General features: G+C 40.3%; 1 protein-coding gene and 1 long non-coding RNA gene across 2 annotated transcripts; one reads left to right on the forward strand and one right to left on the reverse strand.

The window, feature by feature from the left end:
• Positions 1–3,172: 3,172 nt before the first annotated feature.
• dnaaf4 (dynein axonemal assembly factor 4) lies at positions 3,173–7,088 on the forward strand. The gene is made up of 9 exons (XM_024418992.2): positions 3,173–3,400; positions 3,579–3,726; positions 4,423–4,556; positions 4,635–4,851; positions 4,956–5,101; positions 5,742–5,851; positions 5,941–6,094; positions 6,214–6,319; positions 6,849–7,088. The coding sequence occupies exons 1-9, from the start codon at positions 3,278–3,280 to the stop codon at positions 6,959–6,961; spliced, it is 1,251 nt and encodes a 416-aa protein (XP_024274760.2). The 5' UTR covers positions 3,173–3,277; the 3' UTR covers positions 6,962–7,088.
• Positions 7,089–7,259: 171 nt separating this feature from the next.
• LOC112249233 lies at positions 7,260–8,909 on the reverse strand. Its single transcript, XR_002953322.2, has 2 exons — positions 8,328–8,909; positions 7,260–7,669 (listed from the first exon to the last, which is right to left on the reverse strand). It is a non-coding gene; the product is annotated as an uncharacterized LOC112249233 (long non-coding RNA).
• Positions 8,910–11,883: the final 2,974 nt, after the last annotated feature.

Raw genomic sequence — 11,883 nt, forward strand, 5'->3', positions numbered from 1 at the left:
TTGGACTACTAACCGAAAGGTTGCATGTTCATATCCCCGAGCTGACATGGTACAAATCTGTCGTTCTGCCACTGAACAGGCAGTTAACCCACTGTTCCTAGGCCGTCATTGAAAATAAGAGTTTGTTCTTAATTGACTTGCCTAGTTAAATACAGGTTAAAATATTTCATTCATTCAGATCTATGATGTGTTATTTTAGTGTTCCCTTTATATTTTTGAGCAGTGTATATTTTCAAATGTTTTGCCTTTCTCATGTAGATTTATCTTATTGTTTAGAGAACTTTTCATTAAATTCAATATTGCAATACTTTGGTGATTCAACTATTTTCAAAATGTAAACTCAAACATTTCTCCCCTTTTTTCAGGACCCCGTCTTTCAAAGATAATTCGTAAAAATCCAACTAACTTCACAGATCTTCATTGTAAAGGGTTTAAACACTGTTTCCCATGCTTGTTCAATGAACCATAAACAATTAATGAACATGCACCTGTGGAACGGTCATTAAGCCACTAACAGCTTACAGACGGTAGGCAATTAAGGTCACATTTATGAAAACTTAGGACACTAAAAGAGGACTTTCTACTGACTCTGAAAAACACCAGAAAGATGCCCAGGGTCCCTGCTCATTTGTGTGAACGTGCCTTAGGCATGCTTCAAAGAGGCATGAGGACTGCAGATTTGGCCAGGGCAATAAATTGCAATGTCCGTACTGTGACAGCACTACAGGGAGACAGGACGGACAGCTGATCATCCTCGCAGTGGCAGACCACGTGTAACAACACCTGCTCAGGATCGGTACATCTGAACATCACACCTGCGGCACAGGTACAGGACGGCAACAACAACTGTCAAGTTACACCAGGAATGCACAATCCCTCCATCAGTGCTCAGACTGTCCGTAATAGCCTGAGAGAGTCTGGACTGAGAGCTTATAGGCCTGTTGTAAGGCAGGTCCTCACCAGACATCACCGGCAACAACGTCGCCTATGGGCACAGTCCCACCGTCGCTGGACCAGACAGGATGGTTTTGTCTCACCAGGGGTGATGGTCGGATTCGCGTTTATCGTCGAAGGAATGAGTGTTACACCGAGGCCTGTACTCTGGAGAGGGATCGATTTAGAGGTGGAAGGTCCGTCATGGTCTCGGGCGGTGTGTCACAGCATCATCGGACTGAGCTTGTTGTCATTGCAGGCAATCTCAACGCTGTGTGTTACAGGGAAGACATCCTCCTTCCTCATGTGGTACCCTTTCTGCAGGCTCATCCTGACATGACCCTCCAGCATGACAATGCCACCAGCCATACTGCCGGTTCTGTGCGTGATTTCCTGCAAGACAGGAATATCAGTGTTCTGCCATGGCCAGTGAAGAGCCCGGATCTCAGTCCCATTGAGCACATCTGGGACCTGTTGGATCGGAGGGTGAGGGCTAGGGCCATTCCCCCCAGAAATGTCCGGGAACTTGCAGGTGCCTTGGTGGAAGAGTAGGGTAACATCTCACAGCAAGAACTGGCAAATCTGGTGCAGTCCATGATGAGATGCACTGCAGTACTTAAAGCAGCTGGTGGCCACAACATATACTGACTGTTACTTTTGATTTTGACCTCCCCCCTCCCTTTGTTCAGGGACACATTATTCCATTTCTGTTAGTCACATCTCTGTGGAACTTGTTCAGTTTATGTCTCACAAATATTTACACATGTTAAGTTTGCTGAAAATAAACACAGTTGACAGTGAGGGGATGTTTGATTTATAATAAATATATCCCGCCTACTTTCTATGGGAGTACATTGCTCAAGTTAGGCTTTGGCCCATCAGACATAAATGTTGGTAGTTGATATTGTTCAGAGATTCGTTTTCATATGGTCAGTCATTTAAAAACAAAAATCTAAATCTTCCATAAACCAAATCAAAACTACTGATCAAAACTACTCAACAACTTTTTAAACTACTCAATGTGGCATTGTGAATAGTACTGTGCTCAATTTTGTATAATGTAATTGTATCAATGTTTGCTTACTTTTTGATCTGCTACGAACAAGCAGTTAATATTTACTGCTGATTCAGTGCTAACATCAGGATCAACAGCCTTACAATTGTTTTAATACATCATCACTTCTAGATATTTTGCTTAAATACATCAAGTGAAAAAACTGCATTTGTATGTTGTTGACTGTTAATTTATTAGCCGTTTGTGACGAGGCTGAATATTGTGTGATCAAAATATTGATAATGTTTATTGGCATAATATATTATTACCCCATTCCTAATGAATTGAGAATGGTTCAATTTAACACAAATGGTCATGTACCAAAATTTTATTTCATAAGTACATTCCTTACAGAATAACAACTCCACTTACATATCTCGTTGTTTGCAAAGTGCAGTAAGCTTGATTTTCAAGCTCATTTTTTCATACTAGATGATTGACACCAGATGCCTTATTTTCTTGACATTTTCAAATGTTGTTTATTAGTAAATGTAATGTATGAATAACCTGTATGTTCATTGTACATGCACATTAAGTATTTGTATTTTCCCACATCGATTGGCCACCAAAAAGGATATAATTTTCAAATGAGCACCTGATTATATTACCTTTAGGATATTGAATGTACCGGTACATGATCTCAAATGTTAATTTCACTCAGTTACAACAATTTGATTATGGTTTTATGAAAATTGTGCAGAGGTATAAAAAAATGGCAAACAGGGCTCAATTGCGAGGTCTGGTAATAGATTAGATATGAGCCTCTGTAACATGAACAATATGGTTTCATTTCTTCAATGACCTAAAGCTTCATTTGTTAATTTGTTTTGTATTCTGTTCTTTATAATGAATGTATGCACTAATATTACAAATGCCACAAACTCTTTTTCTAAATTAACAAAGATTTTATTGCAAAACTTGTTTTAATAAATACAACTTTGAAATCGTGTCTTTGCTTTCATGTGGGAAAATGTTGGGCTCTCAGATTTACACCTTCAATACAGACATTAAAAAAAATAGCCCATTAGAGCACTAGGAACACGACATCAGAACATTTAGAACTGTCAGATATTCTTTGCTTCAACCCTTCAAGTCCAGCTGGGCTCTAGGATCTGAATGTACGCTGGCCTGGCAGTGGCCCTTTAACAGGAGATAAACTTTGAAACAGGAAGTACACCAATGGTTCGCGGAAATAACTTTACTTCTTCCTTGGCAACTGCCAAAGTTGTAGCTACCACCACACACTCACAGCAATTTAGCAAATATAAGTTAACTATAAATTGGTTTGAAATGCCTTTGATTGTCAAAGATTACACATGGACACAGACAGAAACGATTGTTTACATAAATGTACCATTAAAAGGAGTAAAGGTTGGGAAAGTAGATATCTTTTCCACAGACGAATATCTGAAGGTAAAAGTTTTTTGGAAACACCCTAAAGCTAGCTAGCTAAAGTTAACTAGTACCTACCTAAATGCTAACAACAGTAGTAGATGGGCAATTGCTTTGGTAATCAGTTTGCTTTGGTTTGCCTCCTTCTTTTGAGGTACATTTCCCCAACATTTTTATTTGTTTTGCCTCCTTCATTTAGGTACATTTCCCCCCGTTTTTATTTGAAGCCTTCCTGTCTGAGCCGATAGATGATGACAAAAGCACAGCAAAAATTGGAAATGGAGTTGCAGTTTTCACATTGCAGAAAAAGGAGGAGAGACTGTGGGAGCACCTTGTGATTAATAACAGTAAGTCATTAGCTAACAGCAGTATAGATATTAGTCTAATTAGCTATGTAAGCGATAATCGACGAGGGGCTATGTATTTGAAAATAATAAATGACATGGAAGACGCGCTAGCAGAGTGAAATAAACCTTCCATGGAGTTGCATTATTTTCCAGAGAACGCATTGAGAGCCCGGAGTTGATATCCCTTTTATACCATGGCTATACTTCTGCTGGAAATGTGTTCAACATCCACTGAAGTAGCTAGCAAGTTTACTAGATAGGCTAGCTACAGTAGTTGCCTTGGTAACTAAACAAACTGACTTGCTAGTTTAGCTAACCAAACCATCAGTCCTAGCATGCTATTATTGAAATCGAATTCAGCAATGCCAATAATGTTTTCAATTCTACCTTTACTCTCAAAAGCAGCTCAAAACATAGAACTTGTAAGAATGAACTAAAGCTATTGAATTCTACCCTGCTGATATACCGTGTGTGCCTTATAGGGAAATAATGCATGCTCTAGAATGCCCTTAAGGCCAAACAGAAACAACTATTCAACAACGCCATGGACATGGGTATAAAGTAGCTGCAATACATTATGCAAAGTAGTCACAGTATTTTACAACTTAATTGTATGTATTACATTTGACCCGGATTGGTATTATTACACAAAGAAGATATAAGGCTCTTGTTAGTGTGTGTGTTTATCTGTTTTAGATGACAAAGACAAATCGAGAGAGATCAGGGAAAGAGCACTCTTGAAAGCCCAGGCAAAGCTTGCTGCTGAGTCGAAAGCCAAAGCCACGAAAACACAAGAAGAAAGAAAATATGCACTGGAGACCATGATGAAGGTGATACACTTGTAAAGTATATTCTCTGAAATTTGTGCTAAAAATACATCTTAATTTTCAGTTATTTTATATTTTCAGCTTGAAGAAGAGGGGAGAGCCAAGATCCAGAAAATGAAGGATGATGAATGTGAGAAAGCAACAGCACAGTTGGAGGCATGGAAACTGAAGCAGAGGCAAATAGCAGAGGAGGAGGCCCAACTAAAGCTACAAAGTCAGAGAATCAAGGTTGACAAACAAAGCAAATCAGAAAAGATACATGTACCCAGAACATCAGACCAATGCAAGGTCAAGCATGGTAAATAAAACTCTGGTACAATCGAATTGTACACTCTGCAATCATAAGTTTGTTGATTGGTTGAGTATTCCGTAATGGATATCATCTGCTTGTTTCTTACATAGATCAGAAAAACAGTGTTCAATCAATCAGCAAGAAAAAACAGGTGGATTTGCCAGCTCCAAGATCCACAGGCAACATTCAAATCAAGTTCACACCACGAGTGTTTCCCACGGCTCTACGAGAATCAAGAGTACCAGAGGAGGAAGAGGTGTAAACTCATTTTTCCCTTTCCACTTTCAAGTATTAACCAGTTTTTTTCATCAGTGAATCTTTGGAACTGTGGTTTATTAAAGAGCAATTCCGCAACTTTTTGACCTCATATCCATTAGCTGCAGCACCATACCAGTGTCTACATACTGTATGTTAAAACAGCACGTTTCTATGATCTGTGGTTAAAAAGATAACTGTCCTAAAAATGCTTCTCTGTGACATCACAGGGTAGGATTAAAAGCCAGAAAAACTGATTTTCAAAACCTGCACTGAGTTTCTTGCCAGAGGGAAGGTTTATTCTTTCTCCCCACGTCACTGGGAATCGCAGTGTTTGAAAATCACTGTTTTAAAAAGTTTTCACTTTTGATTATGATGTCTGTCGGGTAGAACATTTTAACTTAAACGCACCATTTTCACATATGTAAATGCTGGTATTCTGCCGGAGACAATGAAAAGTGGTGGAATTTCCCTTTAAGTATGGGTATTGATTGCTTTGTCTTTACTTTAAGCTATGGGCACGGGATGCGTTTGTCCATTCTCGGTTCCATATTGGGAGGTAGCATCATGTTGTGTTTCATTTTTTTTTTTTAAACATTATCAATCCAACCCAATCATATGAATGTGTTCTTTTGGAACAGTGGCTTCAGAAGCAGGCCGAGGCCAGAAGGGCAATAAATGTAAACCTGGCAGAGCTGAAGGACCTGACAGAAGAAGAGAGGAACCCTGACTGGTTAAAGGAGAAAGGAGAGTAAGTAGGCTAATCTTGTCAAAATCAGTGATCATAAGAACAATGAAGCATAGTGTTAATATTAAATGTCTTCCCTCCATGTTTTTCAGCAAATTGTTTGCAACAGGTAACTACTTGGCTGCGATCAATGCTTACAGCCTTGCCATAAAGCTTAACAGAAAGATTCCTGCCATGTATTCAAACCGTGCTGCTTGTCACTTGAAACTAAGGAATCTTCATAAAGCTATTGAGGATTCCTCTTGGGTCAGTATTCATCTTCCTTGTGTAAATGTTTCCTTTTACTCAACAGCATTGGTAAAAGAGATTGTTGTATAGAACATGACATTACAATGTTTCTTCATACACACAATCTTTCATTGCAGGCACTTGATCTGTTGACTCCACCTGTGGCTGGCAATGCAGGTGCCAGAACAAGAGCTCATGTAAGACGAGGCACAGCTTTTTGTGAACTGGAGCTCTATACTGAAGGTCTGTGCAACATCAACTAGGGCATTTCTCAAGTTTTATGGCTCCCCTTTTGCACGTTCTATTTTAGACATTGTTATTCATACAAGTGAAACGCAAAAAAGAGAATACTTTGCACAATACACTGCATCTCAGTGCTAGAGGTGTCACTACAGACACCCTGGTTCGAATCCAGGCTGTATCACAACCGGCCAGGATTGGGAGTCCAATAGGGCGGCACACAATTGGCCCAGCGTTGTCCGGGTTTGGCCGGTGTAGGCTGTAATTGTAAATAAGAATTTGTTCTTAACTGACTTGCCTAGTTAAATAAAAACAATGTAAAGATTATGTACTTTACCCTCTAACACTGACCTCTGCTGGCTAAAAAGTAGATTGTTCTGCCCCGAATGACAAGCCGTCTGGCCTTGTGACTGAAATAATGCAGCTGTGGATATCCTAGGCTAGGAAGTAGGGATAGCTGGTTTAGCAGCCTATGCCTACCATGGCCGTTGCAGTCAGCTAAACTTTTTCTCTCTTGGAAATATTTTCATAGGTCTTCAAGATTACCAGGCTGCTTTGACGATTGATCCTCAAAATGAAACTCTTCAAGCTGACACACACAAAATCAGACAAATCATCCAAGGGAGTGCACCCTGTCCTGAATGATATATATTTTTAATACATAAATATATATTTTTGCAATGAGGAACACTACAATGAATGCTGATAGCCCACCTGTTCAGTGTAGCCTAATGTGTTTATAGTGATACAATAAAAAAGTCAAACATTGTAACTTGCTTTACGTAACCAGCTATTAGTGTGTTTCTGTATGTCACAAAGAACATAAGTGCAAGTAAAACTATGCTTTACTTTGTGTGTAAGTAGAATGATACAACATGCATATTGTAGAACTTAAATGTACAGCAAAAATGCATTTTCAGGACACCAATCATTGTCAATGGAGTGAAGGTCCACCAGGTAGTTTAATCAACACCAAGACAATGTTATACCATGTCAATCAAATCAGATAGTGTTTTGCAAATTAGGGCAGTCATATACCCTGCTTCGATCAAGACTTGTATTGAAGGAGTTGTCACGTAACATCCCACAGTTCCCAAGGTCTTCTGTGAATCTTTGTGAAAGTGGGTGGTAGGTACATGGTGATGATTCAAATGTTGGAGGACTAATGCCATAGTCACTTGAGGTAGTCTTGTAGAAGGGGCTTTGAGGCTTTGCCCATGGCACAGGAGAATTGTTTTTAACCACTGGGGTCATCATACATGAGAAAACAGGATTCCCAGGGTTTGCACACAGGGCTCTGCTTTGTTCCTGCTGTTGAGGAGCCGACATTGTTGCCAAGGCCTACCAGTCTACCTAGAATGTCAGGTGATAACAAAAAAATATCAAATAGTTCAGGGTTTCCCAAACTCGATTTTCGCATAATATAAAAGATGATGGATACTGACAAGATACTGGTCTCTCCGCCCTAACAATGGGAGTCGTTGTCCAAAAAGCAGCACGCCTATCCTTTTTTAAATTATTGGTTGATACATCTCATTATTTTAATACTTTTTTAAAAAACATAGTAATATGAGTGTTGTTGACGTCAACCGACTGTAATTCAATTGAGAGATGTTATGCCAATGTAGCAAATAAGCCATACATTTTTTGTTGTTGCCAAAACTCGACACTCATTATACAAAATCTCCTTGCCTGGTGGGCGACAGACTTTCAGCCGAGTTGGGCCTAGCTATCTCTTTGCGTCTTCCTCTCTGAATATCAACATGCCTTATGACTGTTTTTCCTAAACTCGGTTCTGGGCCCTTCCCCCTGGGTGCACGTTATTGTTCTAGCACACAGCTGATTCAAATAATCAAAACTTGATGATGAGTTGGTTGTTTGAATCAGCTGTGTAGTGCTAGGGCAAAAACCAAAAGACCCAGGGGGCCCCAGGACAGAGTTTGGGAAACCTTGTTATATGAAACGCTACAAGGTTCAGACAAACTTTGTAAACTCCTGAAGTAAGACTTACCTTGATAGTTGGTTGGTGAGGACAGACCTCTGTCGTGGATTCAGGATGTTGGTTACCGTAGCTACCCTCCTTTGCGACGGTTTTGACGCGACAGTTGATGTAGATGTACTAGATCGGAAGGATCATCCTCCTTGCTTCATATCTCTTCATTCTAAGCCTTGTGTGTATCATTATACAAACCTTACATAAAGTTGGGCGTATTGAATAAAGACAACCCACTGACATATAAATCATTGCAGTAGACTAAAATCACGAGTTTAGTATGTTGGTTTACATCTACCCATGTATTTCTGTTGATCAATCACGTGATCCAGAGACCATAGTATACTGGGAGCTGTAGTTTCCAACTTTGGCAAACGACGTGCTCACTTCACGCAAACTCATAATTAAAACTAAACCTACCCCTCATTACGTTACACGTTCTTCAGCTTCGCAAAGGTCTGTTGTTATTAGCGTCATGACAGCAACATTCGCGTCCCGGTGGCAGCATTAAGACTTCCAATTTTCAAGTTATTCCTTCAAAACAAAAGTCTGAGGTAAACGCTATCTGTATGATTTTTTTTCAGCTTTGCATAGCCATAGTGTATCATGTCAAAATTATCATAACTACACCAGGGAAAATCTGAACTAAAGAGAATTACTACTCTATATAAGATAAAGAATATGTTTTAATATGTAATTGTATAGGACTGGTTCTATGCTTTTTCTTGGTTCTTACAGATCCTATCACGGTTTCAATTTATTTCCAGTTTGTTTAAATTGTATTCCTGGATGATTATATGGCCTTGTGGCTTATAGCCTCATGTATTTTGTCTTAGTAGCACCCTTTAGTGGCTTAAAGCCTCATGTTTTATCCTGAACTCAGCAAAAACACAAGTTTCCCCTTTTCAGGACCCTGTCTTTCAAAGTTAATAAAAATCCCAAAATAACTTCACAGATCTTCATTGTAAAGTGTTTGAACACTGTTTCCCAGGCTTGTTAAATGAACCATAAACATTTTAAGAACATGCACCTGTGGAATGGTCATTAAGACACTAACAGCTTACAGGCGGTAGGCAATTAAGGTCACAGTTTTGAAAATGTAGGACACTAAAAGAGGCCTTTCTACTTACTCTGAAAAACACCAAAAGAAAGATGCCCAGGGTCTCTGCTCATCTGCTTGAACATGCTGCAAGAAGGCATGAGGACTGCAGATATGGCTAGGACAATAAATTGCAACGTCCGTACTGCGAGACGCCTAAGACAGCGCTACAGGGAGACAGGACGGACAGCTGATCGTCCTCGCAGTGGCAGATCACGTGTAACTACACCTGCACAGGATCAGCACATCCGAACATCCCACCTGCGGGGCAGGTTACAGGATTGAAACAACTGCCCGAGTTACACCAGGTACGCACAATCCCTCCATCAGTGCTCAGACTGTCCGCAATAGGCTGAGAGAGGCTGGACTGAGGGCTTGGAGGCCTGTTGTAAGGCAGGTCCTCACCAGACATCACCGGCAACAACGTCGCCTATGGGCACAAACCCACCGTCGCTGGACCAGACAGGACTGTCAAAAAGTGCTCTTCACTGACGAGTCGCGGTTTTGTCTCACCAGGGGGATGGTCAGATTCACGTTTATCGTCGAAGGAATGAGCGTTACACTGAGGCCTGTACTCTGGATCGGGATCAATTTGGAGGTGAAGGGTCCGACATGGTCTGGGGCGCTGTGTTACAGCATTACCGAACTGATCTTGTTGTCATTGCAGGCAATCTCAGTGCTGTGCGTTACAGGGAAGACATCCTCCTCCCTCATGTGGTACCCTTCCTGCAGGCTCATCCTGACATGACCCTCCAGCATGACAATGCCACCAGCCATACTGCTCATTCTGTGCATAATTTCCTGCAGGACAGGAATATCAGTGTTCTGCCATGGCCAGCGAAGAGCCCAGATCTTAATCCCATTGAGCACATCTGAGACCTGTTGGATCGGAGGGTGAGGGCTAGGGCCATTCCCCCCAGAAATGTCCGGGAACTTGCATGTGCCTTGGTGGAAGAGTGGGGTAACATCTCACAGCAAGACCTGGCAAATTGGTGCAGTCCATGAGGAGGAGATGCACTGCAGTACTTAAAGCAGCTGGTGGCCACACCAGATCCTGACTGTTACTTTTAATTTTGACCCCCCTTTGTTCAGGGACACATTATTCTATTTCTGTCAGTCACATGTCTGTAAAACTTGTTCAGTTTATGTCTCAGTTGTTGAATCTTGTAATGTTCATACAAATATTTACACATGTTAAGTTTGCTGAAAATAAACGCAGTTGACAGTGAGAGGACGTTTCTTTTTTTGCTTAGTTTAGTTCTGTGAAACCATAACACTGTGTCGTACCCAGCAGTTGTCTTATCTTTTGCTAATAAATACAAATGATTTGGTAATTCAGTTTGACTATTTACCCATGCAACAGAACATAGCCAGCAATGCAGTTCTCTGACAATGGAATACATATTGGACTGTATCACTGTAGAGGAAAACATTTACTGTCTCAGCTAAGGTGAGGTGCAAAAGACTCAGTAGGTTCTCTTCTAACCAAATACTGTACCTACCATTCCTCTCCAAATGGACCCTCTTCCATTCATCACGAGTCAATGAAAACACACCATTATTTAGAGTGGTATGCCAAAACCATCCAAAGTTTGTCTCATCTGACAAAACACATTTCAGTGTATCCCTGCTTATTTATACATCAACCTACCTCTCCAGTTACATGCTTCTCATCTGTATCAGTTGTCATAGAGCTTATGATTTCCTCATCTAATGAACCTGTATGACAACTTGTACCACAACGTTCTGTCTTTAAGTGATTATTAAATCCCAATATCTTGGGTGTCTGAGATTTGATTGAGCAGCACCACTGACACTTCGTCATGTGAATTATTGGCTACATCAGGATGAAACTCAGAAGCAGGTTCTTTATCCTCAAAAGTGTGTACATTTTGCATATCAAGTTGGCAGTCTGAGGGTCTTCTCTGAGCAGTTGACATTCCATCATTTAAACTCTCCACAGGCAATAGGTTTTGAACCTGAGCCTAATTTACATTCTCTGTTTGTACCATTTTGTTTAATTTCACCTTGTTGTCACTAGCAATATAATGTATAAATGTGTCACAGTCCACTTTAAGACTACATCCATTTTGCAATGGCTGTACATGAACTCGACATGATTCTGAGTTGCATAGAAAAGTAGGAAATTCTACATCCTTTCGACTATCAAATTGATACCAATTCCACAGATATCACATGCTAGCATTGCTCATTTACTGTTATTTGGTTATTTACAGCAACAAGTGTTTTGGGTTTCTTTTAATGTGTGACCCATTCCTCACCATATTTATGTTTCACTGCATTTCTTCTCCCCACTCTTGTGTTTGTTTGGTGTTTGTTTTTTTATCAATTAGTGTACTGTCTGACTGTGTTGCACTGACTTAAGTTTGTGCTGTCACGCTTATCTCATATGTCATTACATATGGGTGACAGGCTCAAAGGGTTGGTCAACTCAAACTCTTCCTCAATCTCATT

Source organism: Oncorhynchus tshawytscha, linkage group LG04, assembly GCF_018296145.1.
Source record: "Oncorhynchus tshawytscha isolate Ot180627B linkage group LG04, Otsh_v2.0, whole genome shotgun sequence".
Lineage (NCBI taxonomy): Eukaryota > Metazoa > Chordata > Actinopteri > Salmoniformes > Salmonidae > Oncorhynchus > Oncorhynchus tshawytscha.